Source organism: Eleutherodactylus coqui, chromosome 1 (genome assembly GCF_035609145.1).
Source record: "Eleutherodactylus coqui strain aEleCoq1 chromosome 1, aEleCoq1.hap1, whole genome shotgun sequence".
NCBI lineage: Eukaryota > Metazoa > Chordata > Amphibia > Anura > Eleutherodactylidae > Eleutherodactylus > Eleutherodactylus coqui.
In genome coordinates this window covers 444,758,705-444,781,581 of record NC_089837.1, presented here as the reverse complement: position 1 = coordinate 444,781,581, position 22,877 = coordinate 444,758,705, and the positions used below count along the sequence as shown (strand labels likewise).

The 22,877-nt window shown below is 42.6% G+C and overlaps 1 protein-coding gene across 4 annotated transcripts in view; it reads left to right on the top strand.

Annotated features, from left to right (window-relative positions):
• Positions 1–22,877, top strand: part of FRY (FRY microtubule binding protein) — a 304,066-nt gene that overhangs the window by 218,735 nt on the left and 62,454 nt on the right. For all 4 annotated transcript variants that reach the window (XR_010787154.1, XM_066582996.1, XM_066583004.1 and 1 more), the window contains exons 37-44: positions 9–159; positions 1,944–2,047; positions 7,077–7,262; positions 7,662–7,860; positions 10,488–10,609; positions 12,023–12,210; positions 14,731–14,825; positions 18,763–19,370. Coding sequence is in view for 3 of the 4 variants with exons in the window: in XM_066582996.1 (XP_066439093.1) it covers positions 9–159; positions 1,944–2,047; positions 7,077–7,262; positions 7,662–7,860; positions 10,488–10,609; positions 12,023–12,210; positions 14,731–14,825; positions 18,763–19,370 (1,653 nt within the window). In the remaining variant the exon portion in view is untranslated. The remainder of the gene's footprint in view (positions 1–8; positions 160–1,943; positions 2,048–7,076; positions 7,263–7,661; positions 7,861–10,487; positions 10,610–12,022; positions 12,211–14,730; positions 14,826–18,762; positions 19,371–22,877) is intronic.

Here is a 22,877-nt window from a genome sequence, read left to right as displayed (position 1 = left end):
TCTTCTAGATGACCCAGTGTCTCCTTATATCAGCTGGATGTTAAATATAGTGGAGAGTAACCAGCCACAGCCTCTGCCCATGCCCTGCAATGGAGGGTGTTGGGCACCCCTTGTAGACTATCTCCCTGAGACTATTACCCCACGTGGACCTCTACATAGGTGAGGAGCAGCATAGTAATTGTCAGCTGAGGTATAACATGATGTAAAAGATTTGTAGGGACACTAATGTAAGTGTTGTGTGTTACATTTTATTATTGATTTTCCTAATATGTATTTATATTAGAAGACTATTTGTAGGAGGCCAACAAATATTTGAGTAATAGGAGTTATATCCTTTATCCTCTGTAGCTATCCAATAGTAAACTGGGAAATTTAGTTCCTCAAGAATGTGGTTCTTTTGGGCCTTAAGGAGGTGGCGATTTTTTTGTTTCTTCGTCATCACATATGAAAAGCATAACTTTTTTTTATTTGCTATCATTGATTTGAAGCTTTCATTTATTCCAGTAAAACGCCATACATTATGTGTGGGTACCTGTTGGAGGAACTAATTGAAATTTTAGATCACATTGATTGACTGACTGAAATTCAGTGCTGGTTGAATATTCTTGTAGGCAGCCCAGGAATCCCTGTGCACCATCAAACCTGGGTGCACCATATGTTAAATAATAGAAAGGAGGGTTTCAACACTTCTGTCATCAAATTCTCTGCTCTTATCAGCAGTGAGGTGGAATGGGCCAGTAGTTACTCAAAGGGAGGTTAGAGAGATAGCTGTGTAGTATCAAGTGGGTGTTGTTATGCTACACAGCTTCTAAAAGAAGAAATGAGAGGTGAAGCTGAGCTTGTGCATCTTAATGGGAGAGACTAGTGCTGATTAATGTTGGGAACACCCAGATCTAGGAACTTGGATGTAGTACAGCCTGCAAACCAAGTATAAGGCCTTCTAAATGCATAAGAAGGAAAAATCAATGCAAAAAAACATGGATAAGTGTATCATTGTATATTGCAGGGATTTAGTAAGATATGTATGTATTGATCTTTCATGCACAAAGGTTTCCATAGCTTTTGTGCTTGTGTTACATGTTTATTCAGGTAGCAGTCAGAAAGAGCATTTAGTGTAGGGGTGGTCTGTTCATGGGTTATCTACTACCTATAGTGTTTCATATATGATTATGGAAAAAAGGAAATCAGAATATAGCACTCCAATGGTAAGAAATAAGAGTGTGGAAAAAACCTTAAGTGAATAGGACTCACCCAGACGCAGCGGGACCCTCCTGGTGTCCCAATATGTTGAGAATCCTGGTAGGCAAGGAGTAGTTATCAGATGACAAAGTCCAGTAGATGATCCAGTAGCACTGGTTCTGTCAACATCCCAGTGGGAGAGCGTCACACGTGGCTCTAGGTATAAGAATACCAGAGAACAAAGAGAAATACTGCGGTAGCCAGAGAAAAAAGGCCCTGACGCTCCAGTGGTATGGATATAGATGGCTGGTGACTTACTTACTAGAGGTGCCTGGTCCACGGCACCCCTCAATCCCGGAAGGCATACAGTGCAATCAGATTTACGAGATGTTTTCAGGTTCCAAGCTGGTTTATTCAAATATATGCAACGCGTTTTGGCTTTAGGTAAGCCTTTATCAAGCATACTATGTGTACAGACTGCCCATGTGAACACACGGTTATCAGTACTGACATGTTTTGCATTACCTTAACTGCTAATGCTGAAAACTCACAAAGTGACAAAAAGCAGACATGTACCTTCTGTTCTACATGAAAACCTATAATAGAACTTCAGATCTGGAATCATGACACCTAAGAAATTGTGTTATTGAAGATCTTCTTATTAGTGTATTATACTCTGGTATAAAGATCTGTGGGGGAGCAGCTATTGAGCATGGTTCTAATAAAAAGTGCATTATGCTGAACCCATTGTGATATCTCTTCAGGTGTAATATTGCTGTGATATTCATGACCGAGATGGTGGTGGATCACAGTGTGAGAGAAGATTGGGCCCTTCACCTTCCTCTGCTGCTCCATGCTCTCTTCTTAGGCAAGTACCATCTCACCGTATAGCAAATTCAATTGTACGCCATTGACCTGGGCTCACATATTTAATGGGGACAGCCATGTTTTGGGGTAAACTATATACAAGGTGGTTAAAAAACAATGGTGAAAAAGTAAAGGCGGCTGCAAACAACAACGGGGTCAGATTCCGCAAGTGAGAGCTCGAAGCGGGATCCGACCCATTGCCCAACCGGCATCCGCGTGTACCTGACATTCTTTTTCTGTAATGCCGATGGCAAGTTGAGGCATTGGACATGCGCTGTACAGTTTTTAATTTTTTTTTATTTTAAAGTCCCTTCATTTCCCACGTCGTTGCTAGGCGATGATGCGGGTACCTGTGACCTTTCTTCAATGTCATTGCAGAAGGGCTGCGGGTCAGACGGCTTCCATTGACTTCAATGGAAACCGCCCATGCAGAGTCCGCACTGAAATAGAGCATGCTGCGATTCTACCTTTGTGAGCGGAAAGTCACAATTGATTTCCAGGAAAAAAACACTTTTCTATAGCATGCTATGGGCGGTATTTGCTGCGGAATCCAGATGCGGACGCCTGCTTTGGATTCCACAATGTAAATCCGGCCGTGTGCAGCCGGTCTAAAGCTGATTCCTTTATACTTGAATTGACATACATCAGCTAGAATGACATGAAGTGATAGAAGAACTCTTCACATTTTTAACGCACCTTACAAATGTTCTATGGGAGCGCCGTTGGTGACAATTGACGGCCAAAAACAACATTTCTGCTGCATTGGAATCGATCACAGAGGATATGCTGGGACGCATCTGGGCAGAACTGGAATACCAACTTGACATCTGCCATGTCACCAATGGTGCCCACATTGTACATCTCTAAGGTGCATTAGAGGTCTGTATTTTTTACGTCATTCTGGCTGCGGTTTGTCAATTTATGTAGGAATACATCGGCTTCACTCTTGCAACATTCTTTTTGAATCACCTTGTATGACCTTTGGAATATCCATTTACTACGAGTCAAAGTCGAAGTGTTAACCTGTAAGTTAAACTGAATATTCGTGCTGACCAAACTGCATTGTGGATGGGACCAAAAGGAAATGTTGGTGATATTCACTCAATGAGGTATGTACGGCCATTTTATAATTTATTTCCAAAAAATTTACGTTAAAGTTAGTTGTACAGGTTGGAAAAAATTGGCTGTTTTCTTCCAAAAAACAGATTGTCCATAAGTTGTGTGTGGTATTGCTTCTCATTTCCTTCAATGAAGCTGAACTGCAGTACCTAACAAAACCCATAAACAGAAGAGGCGCTGTTTCTAGAAGCAGTCATGTTTCTATAACGCTTTAAACATATGCGTTCTATCTACCTACTGTATAATTCCTCATTATCCACTCAGTTTACTTGAGTTCAAATAACAATGGTTCACATTAATATGGTGAAGTAACATAGTTATGTGGATTTTAATAAGTTTTGGCTATGATAGAAGAGATATCTTGATAAACTTGGATATTATTGTGAAGACCCATTCCGCAGCTATATTTGTTTAGTTCTATGGTATATTCTGATGTTACAATATATTTGCATGGAGCTCTGTGAGCAATTTCAGTACAACTGCAGCAAAAACTGCAGCTATTTGAATATGAGAGTAAAGATTTGCTGCACCATTACCTCCTGATGTCAATATATTATGTAGGAAAAAAGTGACAAGTATTCCGTAAGGTTTAGATTCAGATGGGGTTATTGTGTTGTAGATCCTATGAGCCCTGTTTCAGTAGGAGCCAGTTATGGTGTCAAACTTGGACCCAACAGAGATATTAGACCTTTGTTGGTCATGCCCAACTCCCTTCAACTGTCTATGCCAGTTTTCATGTAGCAACGTTCCTGGGTTTTCCTGACACTTAAGGTGCCCATACACATGAGATAAAAGTAGCCTGAAATGTCTGATTTGGGCTATTTCGGACAACCATCGTTTGAAAAATTAACATGAACAATGGATTCATGACAGCCAATGCCAAGCTTCCGTTTCACCAACATGAGATTAGCCTGGTTGGAAAAATTTTGGCTGCAGTCAGTTGAAACTACATGTGTATGGTATGATTGGCCAATCACTATCTTATGCATATATGCCACTTTAGAGCAACACATACTTTTGTGGACCTGGTTATCCTGAACCTTATACTGAAACTTTCTCGAATCCCTTTTCCTCCTTTTGTAAAAAATGTGAAAGTCATATCTGTTGTTTTTATTTATGATATAATGGCTATTCAGTAGTATAATTAATTTGTGGGATTTGACAAAAAAGTTTATATTTTGATTTTTATGATGTTGGGAACAACCTTGTTTGGATAAATCTTCTTTTTCAAATTGTGAAAGGAACTTTGAACAGTAATTTGAGGTTTTAATTCTCTTTGACAAACTATTTTAGACATCCCTGAGAGAGCTAAATCCATTCATTTGGAATGTAAGATAAGATGATAAATCTTTCTCGGTCTTCATGAATTTCCACTTGTGTGTTCTAATGTTGTTAAATTAATCTTTGAAAGTAATTATAATCTGGAACATCCAAAGTGATTAATTGGAGCAAATAAGCACATTTCTACAAAGGAAACTACCTTCTAATCATACAGGGGTTAAACTAATGATTAATTGATAATGGTTATGAAACATGAGCAAGAGGTGCAACTATAGGGTGCAGAGGTAGTAGTCCCAACAAGCGCCTTTGGCTCAAAAGCCCCTCTTCCATATTTGCAATCTGTATTATAAATGACTCATGGCACCTGGGGGTTTATTTACAGACTTTGAATTAGGACCCTGAAGCTTCAAGTCACACCTTGAATAGTGATCTCCAACATGTGGCTCATGACCCCTTGCTATATGGCTCGCTGTAGAATTTCTAAGTTATGGCCATATGCACTGACAGCTAACATTGTTGCAGTCATTTCCTAACCATGAACTGTGCTGATTTGAATGTTATATTATTAGTGTCAAATTTACGCAGAAATATATATGTTCACAAATTTGTGGTTTCTAATTTCTTCATATTTAAATCAACCCTAAAGTCAGAATTCTGTCCTGGGATTGGAGGGGTTGGAGGTATATTAACTGCATATGCTCTTCTCTGCTGTCCGTTCAATTTGCAGATTCTGGTCTCTGTTGTCAGCCATCCAAGATGACTGCTGCAATTTTCTGTCTAAGGGCTCATTCACATGGACGTATTTTGTCTACGTACTGCGCACATACTACGCCATGATAAAGCCCATTGGTTTACATGCTTGAAAAAAAAGTCCTGCTTAGTTGCATATTACGCCATTTATGGGTTATGGGTGCTTAAGTTACACAGTATATAAGCATGTTACATGTGTATTTGCTGCATACTGATTATTACTTGTGTAATATGCAGACAACATACTCCTGTGTGAGCCCTGATGCACACTGTGCACTATTCCCTGATTGGCCAGTGCTGATCACGTGAACTAAACTGGCCAATCAAAGAGCGGGTGTAATGCATTGATAGTCTTACAGTACTAATGCACTTTGGGGATTAAGTAGTTTGAAGATTGTGTTGCCACCTTGGATGACCGAAAATTGGAGCCAAAACCAACAGAGCGGATGAATGGCAGGGGAGAAGAAGTGCAGGTAATATAACCCCAACCCCTCCAGTCCTGGGATAGAATTTTGTCTCAAAACCGGTGGGTTTCATTTTCGAGTTTAGTGTGGCTGCTGACCATCCCTCAAAGTTGAATGTGGCTCAGAAGCTACAGAAGCTTGGACACAACTGCAGTTCTAAAATGCAAAAGATACCTGTAGTTGCAGGGTGTTTTGCTCAACGCACAAGCGAGTAATTTGTGTTCAGGACAATGATAATTCACGAGAGTGAATATTGGCAAACAATACACCCATGATGGGAAACAAGATACGCAACTCTTGAAAATAAGTGCAGTTCTACACAAATTGTTGTGCTTCGAATTAGAAACCCTGTAGTATTGCAAAGGTTAATAAGGGAGATGGAATAAAACCTCAACAGTGCCACTTATTGGAAAAGTTTGCACCCTTCACAGAATCTCCCATGAACCTATAAAGATCCCAATGACCATTAAAGAATACACCTCTAAATAAATCCGCAATATGAAGCACCATCCAAAATGATTACATTATTTTGTTATATTATTTGCAATGTTTTAATCAACTTTGATAATGAACAGTTAACCTTCGCAGTTCTTCCCTATCAGAGAAATCCCTTCATTCTGAGATTTGACTAGCCAGCTTGGTCTTTTCTGTCTAAGTAAATCCCTTGGTGCCAAAGCAAAGCGGCCTAAGCTGGATGTCCTAGCCATACCTCCTGCAGCCTTTCTGCGCACTTAACAAAATACTTGGACCTGCACTTTTGGTTGAAAGCTGCTGGTTAAATGCCAACCCAAAATATCAGTTTTGGGCCAAAAAGTCTCTCCAGATCTTTCTAATACCATTCAAAACTTCAAATACTTCCCATTATCTATGTGATGTAGCTGTGGCACTGATTTGTCAGTTTGGGAGGCAAAGTACATTCTAATTAGGTACCGGAAGAGTTTATTCACAACAGTTTGTTCTCCCCTCTTTCTGTGAAGTTCCTCAAGTTTTTCCAATGCAAAGTTTAAAGGCGTTTTCCAGGGATACTATTAATGACCTATCCTTAGGATAGGTCATCAATAGTTGATCAGCTGAGGTCCGACATTCGGGACCCCAACTGAGCATCTGAGTGGGCGCATTCTTTCAGTGCTGCAAATACACTGAGGTCCGAGCGGAAGCAGCGGAAGTCTCCGCACGACCTCTGTGTAGTGGCCAGCGCTTGTAATTGCAGGCACAACTCGCATTGATTTCAGTCTCCCAGGAAAACCCCTTTGATTGATCTCCTATAAAAATGTTCCTAAGGTGTGTGAAGGTCTATAATAGTAAATTGTATACTTGACTGGGTCACACTTGACTTCTCTGTGTATAACATGTCAGACAAACAACGAATGATAGTGCCTTGTGGGTCTAATTTTACACTCCATTGTGTTTTCTTAGGTCTGGACCATTACCGTCCTGAGGTCTTTGAACACAGCAGAAAGCTCTTACTTCACCTTTTAATTGCACTGTCCTGTAATAGCAATTTCTCAAGCATTGCATCTGTTCTTCTTCATGCCCGAGAGGTTAATGAAGCTAAAACATTGACTGTGCAGTCCTCCTGCCACTCCGAATACCCATATACAGGTAATCTCAAATATTTACAGGCTTGATGATGAATGAGGATGAATGTTGACTACAAGGCCATAAATAGAGGTGAGGTCGTCTCCATGTCTAAAGGGCTCCATCATTCACTTGTAGTTAAGTCATTTGAACCAATAACAATTAGTTGAGACTATTTTCCCACCATTCACTATTGTTGCCCCAAAATGCACCAGTTGCCCATATGCTTTCTAACTCCGTATCTACCATCATAGACCTAACATGCACAGTTAAATACTGTACATGATTTTCCATTGCTTTATGCTTCATAGCTTGCAAATAGCTGCAAAAAAGTGGAATTCGCAAGAAAGAAAAAGCCTTTCTGAGCTCTTAGACACGCTGCTTGTGTACACATATGCTACATTCCTACATTATCTTTGGCAGGAGGCTTTGACTTTCTCCGGGAGTACCAGTCTTCTCCAGTGCCGGACTCTGGCCTCAGTTCTAGTTCTACCTCCTCCAGTATCAGTCTCGGAGGAAGCAGTGGGAACATCCCCCAGATCAGCCAGGAGATTGAGGATGTTGACACATCAGCTGAGACGGATGAAAAAGCCAACAAGTTAATTGAGTTTCTGACCGCCAGGTGAGCCCTCTGGAAGGAACAGATTATTTTATCTGAACGTTTCAATACGCTGCTGATAACCTCATTTTTCATGAGGTCTGTGTGATAGGAAATCATGTTCTGGTTGCTGTTATCAATATTTGTGTAGCTATGAACAACACAGTTATTTTCCTCTCGGCAGAGTTCTCTGGAAGCTGAACAATATGGAAAGGGTTAATAGGTTAATGACGCTCCATCTTGAATGGTTCTATCAATCTACAACAGGACTTTTGCGCGGCTATACGGAGCGAGAGACACACAGGGTAAAAAAAAAAACAGGCATCAGTAGTTCAGAACTAATTTTCAAATTCATTATTAAGAGCCTCAGGATTTTGCAGGTAAACTACAGTTTTAGGCCTTATTCACACAAGTGTTTTTAGTCACGTTGGCCGAAAATCGCGACCATCTGAAGCATTGCATTAGAATGCATTCATTCAGATGGCTGATGCTTAGCCGTGCAAAATCGGCCTGCCGAAAAAAAATTGTACATCCTTGGCTGAATTCAGCACATGATTTTACACTCGGCCGAAAAAGATAGGTCTTGCCCTATTTTTTGGCCACGATCAGCCGGCAGCTCCCATAGAAGCTTATGGGAGTGGCCGGCTAAGGGAGGGAGAGGGAGTTTAACAGCGGCTAGGGCTGCTAAGCTATGTCAGCTGGCTCTGTTGAGCCAGTTGAATGATTAATGCCACCCGAGAGAATTTAGGGGCGGAGCATTAGTATGCCACACCTGGCCGTGTGAATGGGCAAGAAAACGCGAGATTTAGCTGCGGCTTTCTCTCATTCATGCTTTTATCGGCCGTGATGCAGCCAGCCGAAAAATGCAGCACCCGTGTGGAAGAGGCCTTACCCACAAGACCACATGGCCATTAATAATCAGTAATCAAAGGGAAAAGCTATTCTAGCTGTATGCGGTGTTTGGCCTGATGCTCCATCTGTCCTTAGGAAATATCTCTGTATGTAAACTAAAGTCCATTAGATTAGGGTTTTTTTTTAGGGGAAATGTTTTTAAATCATACTTTGTGATTGTTACACTTTTTGCTATGATTTTCCAAATAATGGCACATACATTGTGTTATTTGTTATGATTTCAGAAAATCATGGTAAAATATCCAACTTGCTTGCAATGTATGAATAAACACCTTAGAGACAATTTATCATCAGGTTTATGCTGCCCGGTTGAAGGTCATCATAAAGTGGTGACGAAGACCCTGATTCTAGCAATGTGTGATTTTTTTTATTTTTTTTTACCAAGTAGTAGTTTTCATAAAATCCCTATCCCTGGCCCATAGGGGTCACAGTAGTAATAGTGAACCCCATAGTGGCCCCAGTAGTAATAGTGATCCCCACAGTGGCCCCAGTAGTATTAGTTACACCAATAGTGGCCCTAGTTGTAAGTGTCCCCTTGGTGGCCCCAGTAGTAATAGTGCTCTCCCTCCCATGGTGAGTCCAGTAGTAATAGTGTCCCCTATATTGGCGCCAGTAGTAATAAGTGACCCCCATAGTCGTCCCAGTAGTACTAGTGACTCTGGGCTGGAGCTGCAGGCTGGGTGAATGGAATGCCGGTAAGCCCGCTATACGATTGGCATGCCACATAAAATAATATAGCTGTTCGTATTCGGACACAGGCCTTGTGTGGTCTACAGCATCGTAACACATTAATGGGATTGTCAGGTTTGATAAACTCATTTAGTCAAACTCCTATTTAGGACATTCTGAATTCCTAAAGTGGTAAGTCCTGACCACCTATTCAGGGAGCAGCTGCACAGAGTGTCTCTTTCTCTCAATAATCAGTGTGCAATACCTCATCTTCCCTGTGGAGGCGTTGCAGTGGAATTGACCACTTGCTGCCAGGTTCCCATGCAGAATACAGCTGATCACTACACCAGCAGTGCATACTGTGATCAGCTTACGTTTTAGGTGAACCTTCTAACAAAAATAGACCATTCAAATGAGAAAATCCCTTTTAGATTGTTTTTTATCAGCAAGAGATGTAGCCATATAAGTTACAATCCATTTATGTTGTATCACAAGATATTTGAAGAAATGTTTATAGATTTTGTCATTTGGAAAGAAAAAACATTAGACTTGAATAGAGTGCAATACTGCCATCTACTGATTGTTCTTTTTTACATATGCATCTATTTCAAGGGGTTTTCAGGACTAAGCTATTGATGATTACCTATTCTCAGGATAGGTCAGCAATATCAGATTGGTGTGGGCCTCCACCAATCAGTTGTTTGAAGAGGACATAACACTAGTGTGAGTGCTGAGGCCTCTTCTCAGGCATGTAATGTTCTAGTCATTGCTCACATGACCTGAGAGCAGCTCAGTCCCATTCAAGTGAATTGAATTGAGCTGCAAAACTAGGCACAGCCTCTATACAATGTATGGCACTGTGCCTGGTAAGCAGTGAAGCAAACAGCTGATCAGTCAAAGTCCTGAGCAGTGGACTTGGACTCAGTCTTAGAAAACCAATTTAATGCAAAAAAAGCATACTAAAGACACTTACAATAAATTGTGTATCTTAGGAAACTGAAAGGTCTTTAATTAATAATGTGGGATAAATATACTTTATTACTATCACGTATGGTCTTCCATTCTTTCAGAGCTTTTGGACCACTCTGGTGTCATGAAGATATCACACCCAAGAACCAGAATTCCAGAAGTGCAGATCAGCTCACCAACTTCCTACGACATGTAGTGTCTGTATTTAAAGACTCGAAATCGGGTAATTTTCTGATCAACATATGTCAATTATATAATGTCATTCCACTACTGCAAAATTACCACGTTTGACTACTGTGCGTCAATAAATCTGAAGGATCAGCCCTATTCTCATCTGCACAAGGAAAGACTAGAAGCAATAGAATGAAACCGAAAGGGAGGAGACACAAATTAGAGATTAGAAAAAACTTTCTGACAGTGAGGGTGATCAATGAGTGGAACAGGTTACCACGGGAGGTGGTGAGTTCTCATTCAGTGGAAGTGTTCAAACAGAGGCTGGACAGACATCTGTCTGGGATGATTTAGTGATCCTGCACTGAGCAGGGGGTTGGACCAGATTACCCTGGAGGTCCCTTCCAACTCTATAATTCTATGATATGCTCTTGATTAAGGCCCTTGTCATACTGCTGTGGTAGAAGTTCAGTCTAGTACAACCGCTTGCAGGGTACATGTTATGTGGCCATTGGATACAGAATATTGTATATATTCGGAGTAAAGCTTGTATGTATATGTACGGAATAAATATTATTACAACATTCATACACCGGTCTTAATGCACCTTTGAATGTATCTTTGGGTGTCATTAGCCCCAAATTGAAAGCAGGCACACATTTACACTATAATTTGCACCACTTTGTGGTGTAAACTATAGTAAATTTGTCTGGCCCTATCCCATCTAACTAAACACCACTCCCTTCGTTAGCCATTTTTTAAAAGGGTGGAGGCTTAACAAATCGCTAGTATGGCATACACCAAAATTTGTGACCTTTTTTACTCCATAAAATTGGTGTTATGTCTTTGATAAATTCCCCTTTCTGCTTTGAGATGGGTACATTGATGCCGTAAATCTCAACTTGCTGTGGCTATTTATTAGACATGGTGCTACACTGCCCCCTACTGTCTTCTGCTATAATTACTCTAAGTACGCTGCCATTCCAAAGCACTAATCCTTGTCAGTGCAAGTTAGGGAAACTAACTTTCATTAGGCTCTGGCAGTAACTATACTATACTGGTAGTTGGTAACCGTGTTGGTCTAAGAGGTAATAGCTGTAAACAAAGTAGGATAATGAATTGGACATAATTCTGATATCTGTAGTGTCCATATGTGCAACAGATTGCAAATACACCCATTACAGTCAATGTGGCTATTCAAACATGAGTTGTTTTTTTTACACATACCAAGAGGCCTGTGTTTTAAAAAATTGCAACATATTCCATTGTGTTTCGATTTCTCAGAAAATAGCCACCCATTCAAGTAAATGGATGAATTCTATAAATGCTGAAAAAAATGACCAAATTTTGTAAGAGTACCGTTAATGAATATGATATACTGTGTTTTTTTTTCGCTTGATTTTGTTTTGCTTTGATTTTTAAGTCAAACTCATTCTAAATGATATTGTTTCATGTTCTTACCCAGGCTTCCACTTGGAGCAGCACCTAAGTGAAGTAGCCTTACAGACTGCGCTTGCCAGCTCCTCAAGACATTATGCTGGTCGCTCTTTCCAGATTCTGCGAGCCCTGAAGCAGCCGCTCTCTGCCCATGCCTTATCTGACCTTCTTTCTAGGTTGGTAGAGGTTATAGGAGAGTACGGGGATGAAATTCAGGTATGTCTGCCATACGTTGTTCCGATAAATTATTTTGCTAGTGATGGCTTATTCCTTTGAGTTTTACTTTAAAATGCTGAACTTTTTAAAAGGCCTTGACATGACTTGGGATAAGCCAAACCAGAGTCTTCTACAGATGGAAAAGATAGCCATTTTCAGTCTGTTTTGGGGTGTCTGTCCCTCATTAGTACAGAGCAGGGTACCAGTTGGCTGGGTGAGAAGCCTTTAATTTGAGTATGGCGGATAAAGTTCCTCCTTGAGAACACTAGTTTGGCTTAGAAAGTCTTATATGGCCATGCAGTGCTCCCTGGCAAAAATTATGCAAATAGTGACTGGAAAAGGGGATGGGAACGTATCTCCACAGTGCTACCTATTAAAAGATGACTTCTTAAAAGTCAATTTTCAACCTTTCAACAGACTGAAACCACTGTGGATGCATGTTTTCAATCCCCTATTTGCATAGTTTTTTTCCCCCAGGGAGCATTGCATGGCCTTTATCAACTTGGCGCTCTTCACGTGGAGAAAATTTAACATTCTCGCCCCATGTTAAAATGAGAAAGACTTAAAATTATACAGAAACCTGCAACCGCCTACCAAGCTTCTTGTAGAAATGTGTCATGCTGAATATATAATGCAAGCAGTTGCTTACTTGGATAATTTATAGTGTTTAGGGTCAGGCTTTTCTCTATTATGGAGAGAACTGTGAATTAGACAGGAAAGCTCTACAAGCAGGGGCAGCGTAACTATAGGAGATGTGGGTCTTAGAGCCTTAGGGGGCCTATAAAGACTTTGTTCCTCATATAAGGAAACAAGTACTATAAATGAAGCATTACAGGTCAGCAGCTTAAAGTTAAAAATTAGAGATCTGATGGAAGGAATTTTTAGCTATTGCTGCTGCGTTTTTTTTGTTTTTTTTTAAGGGTTGTCTATTAGAGAACTTTGAGTTAATAGGGGGTCCATGTCCTGTGAACTCTGTCCAGGGTTCTCATCTGTGTCAGCATGAAAAGCGATTACAAACCGCATCTCACTCTCTGGAGGATTTGCACTGTTACACAGACAACCCAATGATTTGAATGGACACTATGTAATACTTAATATCTCCTGTGGTGGCGCTGTTGGAAAACTGAACACTTTTTGGCAGGATTCTCCACAAGTTGCAGGTGATTGCCGAGAGTTCCAGCAGGGGGGCACTTTGTGATTAGCTTATTGTCAAGGGACCTTTCTAACAAATGGGGATAGTTCCAAGAGGATAACCCCTTTACAGAGACCTTCACCTCCTAGGAGATTTCATGTTAAGGCATTTGCAATTCCACTATTACTTCTTTGTAGCCTTATTCACAAGGACGGTACTTTTGGAATTCAACAGTAATCTTCGTTCAGGTAGCCGGCTCAAGGTTGACGCAGCCTTCCATTCTTCTGAGGCCGGTAAAATGAGTACCCAGCTTGCTGGGGGGGATAATAAATAAACTACCTGAAAGCACTGGGGAATAAGTTGGAGCTATACAAAAAACAAGATTTTTTTTTTCTTTTTATAATAAGAGGCAATCCCAAAAGTGGAGACATTTTCAAGGGTGTTCTCTGGGACTTTTACTATTGATCGTCAAGGGTTTAAGACTAGGAATCTTTGCCAATCAGCTGATCCCTGATGCTGTCAGACAGCTCTGGAAGCAGATATGGCTGTCAACATTGTAGCAGCCTTTTTTGGTACTACAGGCACAACTCCCATTGAATTCAGTGAGAGGTGTGCCTGCAGTACCAAACTAGGCTGCTGCAATACAGATAATGGTATCTGCTTCCACTGCTGCCTGCGCTGACAGCAAGACTATCGACTATTGATAACTTATCTTGAGGATACATAACTTATAATAAAAGTTATCAGATCCCACTGGTTAAAAAGGGTTTTCCCAAGGCTGGCTCATAAAGTAGCAAAGGGCAGAAAATGGTATTAAATAGAAAACTAAGCAGTACTCACCTGTAAAAATGACCCCCGGGTCCATGCATAGCCTCTTGGTCTCCACCTGGTCCCAAAAGTCCCTGTAGCAGTGATTCGCCATTTTTTGACCGCAAGGTAATCACTGACCTCCACGATCATATGAACATGAATGGCATGTTTCCTGTAGCTCTGCAGCAATTTCCTTGATCAGAGCAGCGAGGAGTGAAGCAGCTGGAGGCTACTAAGTTTTTTGTTTTACACCATTCCCTGCCTTTAGCAACTTTTTGAATGAGGCCTGTAAAGCCCTTTTAAGTAGAGTTCTTCTGACAATCTAGTTGTAGGAGCACAGCTGTCACATGACATCAAGGGGGCAAACTAGGATTAGGCATGTTCGATATCAGCACTTCCAATACTTTCTTTTCCCTGTGTTGACCTTTTGTACTAGATTATAGAAATGTATTAGAGGAGAATAGACATTACTGCTGGTTGAATTCCTTTTTCATAGCATTTTCTTTATTTCGCATATCTTCTGCTTGCATCACTCATTTAAAATGTTTGTATTTAACTGGTATATATTTTTATGGCAGGGCTATGTCATGGAAGTCCTTCTTACTCTGGAATCCGCAGTTGATAACTTAGCTGACTGTCTTAAGAACACTGATCTGCTGGCGGTGTTGTCCAGGTATCTGCTCTAAGTCTAATACTCATTTATAGTAACCTGTATTTAAGCTGCATAGTATATTGGCCATGGCAAGAACATATTGTCACATCCATGATACAGCCATAGTGTTAAATATATATGATACTCAAATCTCTGAGCTATTTTGGCACGGTGCTTCTTCTATTTGCTATAGCGCAGACCAACTGACAAAAAATGGCTTTCATTTTGGTGGACCCAGCACATCATTATTATTACATAGTCTATTGTTTATATGAATGGCTGCTGTGGGGATTCAATAGATTTTGATATGGCCACCACACCCCTGTCATCTTGTTTGTGGCTATATCTGGTATTTTCCTTGGTGCTTTACTGGTACCGTTTCCAACACACTTATCAGGATTTAGTTAGCAAATGGAAAATGCTTCAGCTTAATCTGCAGCCATTATTTGGACACATGTATAACAGCTATCAGTGAGGCTCTGACATTAAGGCCTTGTTCACACGAGCGTGGCTTTAGCGCAGAATAGGTGCATAAAAAGATTGCGTCTAATAGAACAAATGGTTTCCTATGGAAACGTTCAGACGAAGGAATTTTAGATGCTAAAAAGCTTGCACATAAGAAGGAGTAGAAAATGCATGTACAAATCTTGGATCTAAGGAGAAAGATAGGACCTGACTAGAGATGAGCGAGCACGAGCGTGCGGAGGGGAGCGGCGGGAAGAGTGGAAGAGATCTCTCTCTCCCCCCTCTCAACCCCTCCCCTGCCGCCCACCGCTCACTCCTGCCGCCCCCCCCCCCCCCCGAGCATGCTTGAAGGAGAAGGCAGTTACTCGAGATGAGCGAGGCTCGCTTGAGTAGCTGACCTTACCGAGCGTGCTCGCTCATCTCTAGACCTGACCTATCTTTGGTGCGAGCTGAGCAGGAGTTTCCATAGACTCCTATGGGAGCTGAATAACACGCACCATGCAGCTCCCGATCGTATGTACAGGCAATTTCACTGATAATTAAGCTCGTTACTTAATAGCTGGAAATCGCTCGTTCACGCTATTTGCTCCCATGCGCTATACAATTTTTTTTGTGATGATATTAGTGCGTGAAAAGCATGCTCATGTGAACAAAACCTAGTAATCAGACATGACACAGTGCATTTGCTTAAGGCCTCGTTCACACGGGCGACATGGCATCGCTACGAGAAAATCGCAGCGATATCGCATTGCTGGTCTGTGCGATATCGCTGCTATTTCTCGCAGTGATACCGCGACTTTGTAGCACCACATGTGAGGATTTTCGGGGGAGACTTGTAATATAAGCCCTTCCCCGAAAATAAGCTCCAGCTGAAGAAGAAAAAAAAACACACATACATCACCTGCCCAACGCTGTCAGCCCGGCCGCATCTTCTCCCTGGGTCCCAGAGGTGATCTTCTCCTCTTCTGGCCGGGAATTCAAAAATCCCCGCCTCCTGGAAGCGCTGGCTGTGATTGGCTGACGCTTAGCCAATCACAGCTAGCGCTCGATGAATGGCAGTGATTGAACCAATCACAGCCATTCATTGAGTGCTGGCTGTGATTGGCTAGGCACGCATTTTTGTGCGATGCAACAGAGAGGAGGGCCCCATAGGGAAACATAGACTACAAAACCTCATGAGTCACATGCATATAGCGGGACCCGTGAGGTTTTTGTGTCATTTCGTAGCATGCTACAAAACATTGCATGTGTGAAGTAACCCATAGGAAAGCATGGGCTTCTCATACATGCGATTTGTAGCATTGTAGCAACGCTACAAAATCGCACGACTTTGTCACCTGTGTGAACAAGGCATAATGCATAAGCAGTAGGGTATTAATCACTGAATGTCTTTTTATTTTTCATTTCACAAATCTAAAGCTCATTAGGGGTTAAATCAGAATCAGATGGTGTTTTTCTCTATTTGATTGCATTAAGAAGGTTGGTTGGGTTTAGAAAATCATGGCTGATTTCTTTAAAAAGCAATGCTACACGTGTCCACAGGTTGTGTATAGTATCGCGACTCATTCACTTCAATGGAGCAGAATTGGAATACTGGACACAATCTTTGAAGAGATGTGGCACTGTTTGTGAAAAAATAAGCAGCCAAGATGGATATCGGTCTTGTATCAGAACTCCCATAATACACAGCAATCTACTATAGAAGAAACTTATTTGCCTCGTTTATCAAAACTAGACATGAGGAAAAAGTGCTCCATAGTGCAGAGGTGCACAAAACACAGGAAAATCAATTGAAAAACTTAGGAGTAGAGATGAGCGAGCACCCAAATGCTCGGGTCCACGTTATTGGAGTCTAGCTTTTCGGAAAATTCGAGAGCTCTACTCGAGTAACGAACCCCATTGACTACAATGGGAGACTCGAGCATTTTTGTATGTGGGATGCCGGGTCCCGAGCTTTTTTTTTTTTTCTTGGTACACGGGTTTTTTTCTCTCCCTCTCCCTCTTGCTCCCCCTCTCACTCTCTCCAAAAAAATTTGCCGGCGGGAAGGGGCCAAAACAGGTACGTCACAACAGGGAGGAGCCAAAAACTGGGGCTGAGTCAAACACAGCGTGATGCTCGTTCGAGTAACGAGCACCATTGAGTACGCTAATACTCGAACGAGCATCAAGCTTGGCAGAGTGCGTTCGCTCAACTCTACTTAGGAGTAATGGTACCTTATGGGGTTAGAAAAAATGTAAAGGCACAACACATCTGTAAGGGCTTATTCAGACGGGCGTATACCAGTCTGCTTTTTAAGCCCATCAGATATACACTGCCCCTCTCTGCAAGGGCAAGAGGCGGATCGGTACGGGAGCTAGTGCACTGAGCTTCTGCCCCCTCTCTGCCTTTTGCCACTGTTTGCTATGGGAGGAGTGGGGCTAAGTTCCACCCCTGTCCTGCCCCTCTTATTGCAAACAGTGGCGAGGGGCGGAGAGGGGGTGGGAACTCAGTGCACTAGCTCCAGACCCATCCTGCCTCCTCTCCTTGCAGAGAGGGGCAGCGTATATCAACCAGGTGTGAAAACCTGACCGATATATGCCCGTCTAAATAAGCCCTATGTCTGTTGAGCAGCTGCAATGTCTTCACTACAGACAGCAGGAACCTCTGCAGTCGATGTCCTGCAAATTAAGCAAATGCACTGTGTCATCTCTGACCATTAGGGCTCGTTCACACGAACGTGCTTTTCACGCCCTAATATCATCACAGTAGTCACACAGAAAGAAGTCAATTTTATTTTGTTATCAAACTGCAAGGGTTAGCCGGGCAAAACAATTTTTTTGAAATCTGCTCAGTCTGCTGTAAAAACATAAAAGACTGCATACTGACCTCACCCGATTCCCTGATGCTTTATTTCCTCCTCTGCTGGTTCCCTTACTGGTCTTCACTTCCATTTACAACAAGCTAGCGATGATGTCATCGACAACAGGGACATGTGACCACTGTACCTAATCACTGACACATGTCAGCCAGTGAATAGCTGCAGTAGTCCTATTTCGCTGTTGGGATGTCATCGCTGCTGCAGCTGGAAGTAGACTTAGACTTGTAGTAGAGGAATGCGAGCAGAAGGATCGGGTGAGATGACTATGCATTCTTCTATATTTTCAGTAGATTTCAAAAAATGTATTTTGCCTGGATAACCCTTTTAAGAGATTTACTTCGGATTCTGTTAACGTATAAAGGAGTTGTCTGAGGTATTTCCCCAGAGGTATTGCTCCTTGCATCCATGGGCTGTGTCTAATTGCCGAGCTGCAATACAACACACCACCCATCGAGTCAAGAGTGGTGCTGTTTATTGAAAAAAAGACACCCTTCAATATTTCCAAGCAAGATTTTCAGATCCACCTGCTGCCTCTCATTAATTTGAATAGCAACTCTTCCCATTCTCACTAGATGGAAAATGTATACATACAGGCAGAACACATTGTTTTATCAGTGTATTATTAAAATTTACAGGTCATCATCTCCTGACCTGACTTCCAATACAAAGTTAACTGCAAACAGGAAGAGCACCGGTCAACTGAACGTTAATCCTGGAATGGTAGGTGGAAGCACAGCTACCGCTGAACGTAGCCGACACCAGAGAAGCTTCTCTGTTCCTAAAAAGTTTGGTGTGGCGGACAAGTCATCGGATCCTCCTCGCAGTGCCACTCTGGACAGGATACAAGCTTGTACGCAACAGGGATTCTCTCCAAAAACCAGAAGTTCATCCTCACTAAAGGACAATGTGACCGACCCCTCTCACATAAACAATCCTACTAATCTGCTGGCCACCATATTTTGGGTTGCTGTAGCCCTAATGGAATCAGACTTTGAGTTTGAGTATTTGATGGCACTGAGACTGTTGAACAAACTTTTGGCTCATTTGCCCCTGGACAAGTCTGAAAACAGAGAAAAGCTGGAGAAGCTACAAGGGCAGCTGAAATGGTCCGATTTCTCTGGGCTTCAGCAGCTCCTTCTTAAAGGGTTCACCTCTCTCACTACAACAGATTTAACACTTCAACTCTTCAGTATGCTCACACCTGTTTCTCGTGTCTCCATGGTGGACTCTACACAGGTCATAGGTAAGTTTACATGCATCTTTAAGACTCTATTCACACTGCTTAGGCTCTATGATTAGCATGCTCTCCATTTATACTCTGATTTTAAAGATTGTGCTCTCCATTTATACACTATTGACCTTAAAGATTCTTTATCACTATAGGAACTAATTCCATATCACTTGGATTTGTCATCACTCCTAATCGTGTGGGTCCAATAGTTGTTTTATGATGGTGTATTTTCAGCCAGAGCCCTATTTGGGAAGGTTTTCACTCTGGTCTTTCGCCCCATAAACATATCATAAGTATCGTAATTGCCGATGACTTTACTTCAATATGTTTTTATTAACTTTTTTATAAATAGGATAAAGTATAGATGCATGTTATACAGTAATAGAGGTACAATTGGATCATTGGGAATCATTTTCAAGCATTATGGTGCCAATGTCTGGTTCTGAAGATTCGATCTTAGTTTGCAACAAAAGTTTATAAAGTATCTAGTTGCATCTTAATAAAGGAAAATCCATTAGGAAAAGGCAGAAGACTGTGGGGGAAGGGGTAGTGAGGGAAAAAAGGGATGGGGTGGGGGAGGTATGAGGCCTTGTAACTGGACCCCTGTAACAAATGTAAACTGATCAGCAAACTTTGGTTGGCTTCATGGGTAACTCAAAGTTAGTTTCTTAGAGTTTCTCTCCTCCTGTACGGCTCCAGCAGGGCTCAAATAGCACCCAGGATTTTGTGCAGTGGCATCACATGCGGGATCCCTACCACACCCTCTGGATCACATCAGTTATAAGGCTATCGGGGGGTCTCATCCCATGGTTCTCTCCATATACCAAGAGGTTAGTTTAAAGGATGAATTAAGAGCCTCACTCGTTGGGATAATATGTTAATAAAGCTTTCCCAACTTTCAAAAAACCTCTATACCCGGGTTTCCTTTGCAGATGAAGCCTCCACCCAGCTCATCTGCACGAGAAATGTGAGTTTCTCCAAAAATAGTTTAAAGGGAGGAGGCTTTCTGTCAATTCATGTCTGCACAATCGTTTTGACCCCGTCCATGGCTACCATATGTAGAAGTTTTCGATTTCCTGGCGTATATCTTTATTTTTCTTGCCCTATGTAACCAAAGATTGCTGAGATGGGATTGAGGGGGCCGTCCGAGGTCAGATGCGTGGCGGTGAATCTGTGTATCCTAGTCCAGAAATTTTGAACCTTCCCCCAGCTCCCGACATCGGCGATACCCATCATCTGGGTATATTCCCCTTTTAAATCCTCTTTTAGGAGTGATATATGCCCGATGATAGAGTTGTAGAGTCATTTCAACATAGCGGCTAGAGGGGAGGGAGCGCCAACTGTACTTTAGGGCCTTTAATAGGCATGGGATGGTTAAATTGAGAATATCAGTGATCCATTTGACAAGTGCTGTTTGAGACATAGCATAATCCTTTGGAGTATGTAGGTGTTGGTAGCCTCTGGCAGTATGACCGTGCATATTTGAGGGGTATGTCATGCATGTGTGGTTGCCGATAGAGATGAGCGAACACCAAAATGTTCGGGTGTTCGTTATTCGTAACGAACTTCCCGTGATGCTCGAGGGTTCGTTTCGAACAACGAACCCCATTGAAGTCAATGGGCGACCAGAACATTTTTGTATTTCGCCGATGCTCGCTAAGGTTTTCATGTGTGAAAATCTGGGCAATTCAGGAAAGTGATGGGAATGACACAGTGACGGATAGGGCAGGCGAGGGGCTACATGTTGGGCTGCATCCTAAGTTCACAGGTCCCACTATTAAGCCACAATAGCGGCAAGAGTGGGCCCCCCCCCCTCCCAACAACTTTTACTTCTGAAAAGCCCTCATTAGCATGGCATACCTTTGCTAAGCACCACACTACCTCCAACAAAGCACAATCACTGCCTGCATGACACTCCACTGCCACTTCTCCTGAGTTACATGCTGCCCAACCGCACCCCCTCCCCCCCACAGCGCACACCAAAGTGTCCCTGCGCAGCCTTCAGCTGCCCTCATGCCACACCACGCTCATGTCTATTTAGAATTGCGTCTGCCATGACGAGGGACCTCAGGCATACACTGCAGAGGTTGGCACGGCTAGGCAGCGACCCTCTTTAAAAGTGGCGGAGCGATAGCCCACAATGCTGTACAGAAGCAATGAGAAATAGAATCCTGTGCCACCGCCATCAGGAGCTGCACACGTGGGCATAGCAATGGGGAACCTATGTGCCACACACTATTCATTCTGTCAAGGTGTCTGCATGCCCCAGTCAGACCGGGCTTTTTAATTCATAGACACAGGCAGGTACAACTCCCTATTGTGAAGTCCCTGTCGACCCACAGCATGGGTGGCTCCCTGGAACCCACCGGCGGTACACAGAAATATCCCATTGCATTGCCCAACACAGCTGAGGTAGTAATGTCGTGCTTAATGCAGGTGGGCTTCGGCCCACACTGCATGCCCCAGTCAGACTGGGGTTCTTTACAAGTGGACACATGTAGGTTTAACTCCCTGTGGACCCACTGCCTGGGTGGGTGCCAGGAAGCCACCGGCGGTACATAGAAATATCCCATTGCATTGCCCAACACAGCTGAGGTAGTAATGTCGTGCGTAATACAGGTGGGCTTCGGCCCACACTGCATGCCCCAGTCAGACGGGTTCTTTAGAAGTGTACAGATGTATTAAAAACTCAGTGTGCACCTACAGCATGGGTGGCTCCCTGGAACCCACCGGCGGTACACAAAAATATCCCATTGCATTGCCCAACACAGCTGAGGTAGTAATGTCGTGCGTAATACAGGTGGGCTTCGGCCCACACTGCATGCCCCAGTCAGACTGGGGTTCTTTACAAGTGGACACATGTAGGTTTAACTCCCTGTGGACCCACTGCCTGGGTGGGTGCCAGGAAGCCACCGGCGGTACATAGAAATATCCCATTGCATTGCCCAACACAGCTGAGGTAACGTCAGCTGTAATGCAGGTGGGCTAAAAATTAATTTGATTACACTGTAGGCGAGGGCCCACAAAAATTGCTGTATCAACAGTACTAATGTACATCCCAAAAATTGGCCATGGCCAGCCAAGAGGGCAGGTGAAACCCATTAATCGCTTTGGTTAATGTGGCTTAAGTGGTAACTAGGCCTGGAGGCAGCCCAGTGTAACGAAAAATTGGTTCAAGTTAAAGTTCCAACGCTTTTAAGCTAATTGAAACTTATAAAAATTGTTCTGAAAAATTATTTGAGTGAGCCTTGTGGCCCTAAGAAAAATTGCCCGTTCAGCGTGATTACGTGAGGTTTCAGGAGGAGGAGCAGGAGGAGGAGGAGGAGGAATATTAGACACAGATTGATGAAGCACAAATGTCCCCGTTTTGGATGGTGAGAGAGAACGTAGCTTCCATCCGCGGGTGCAGCCTACGTATTGCTTACGTATCGCTGCTGTCCGCTGGTGGAGAACAGAAGTCTGGCGAAATCCAGCCTTTGTTCATCTTGATGAGTGTTAGCCTGTCGGCACTGTCGGTTG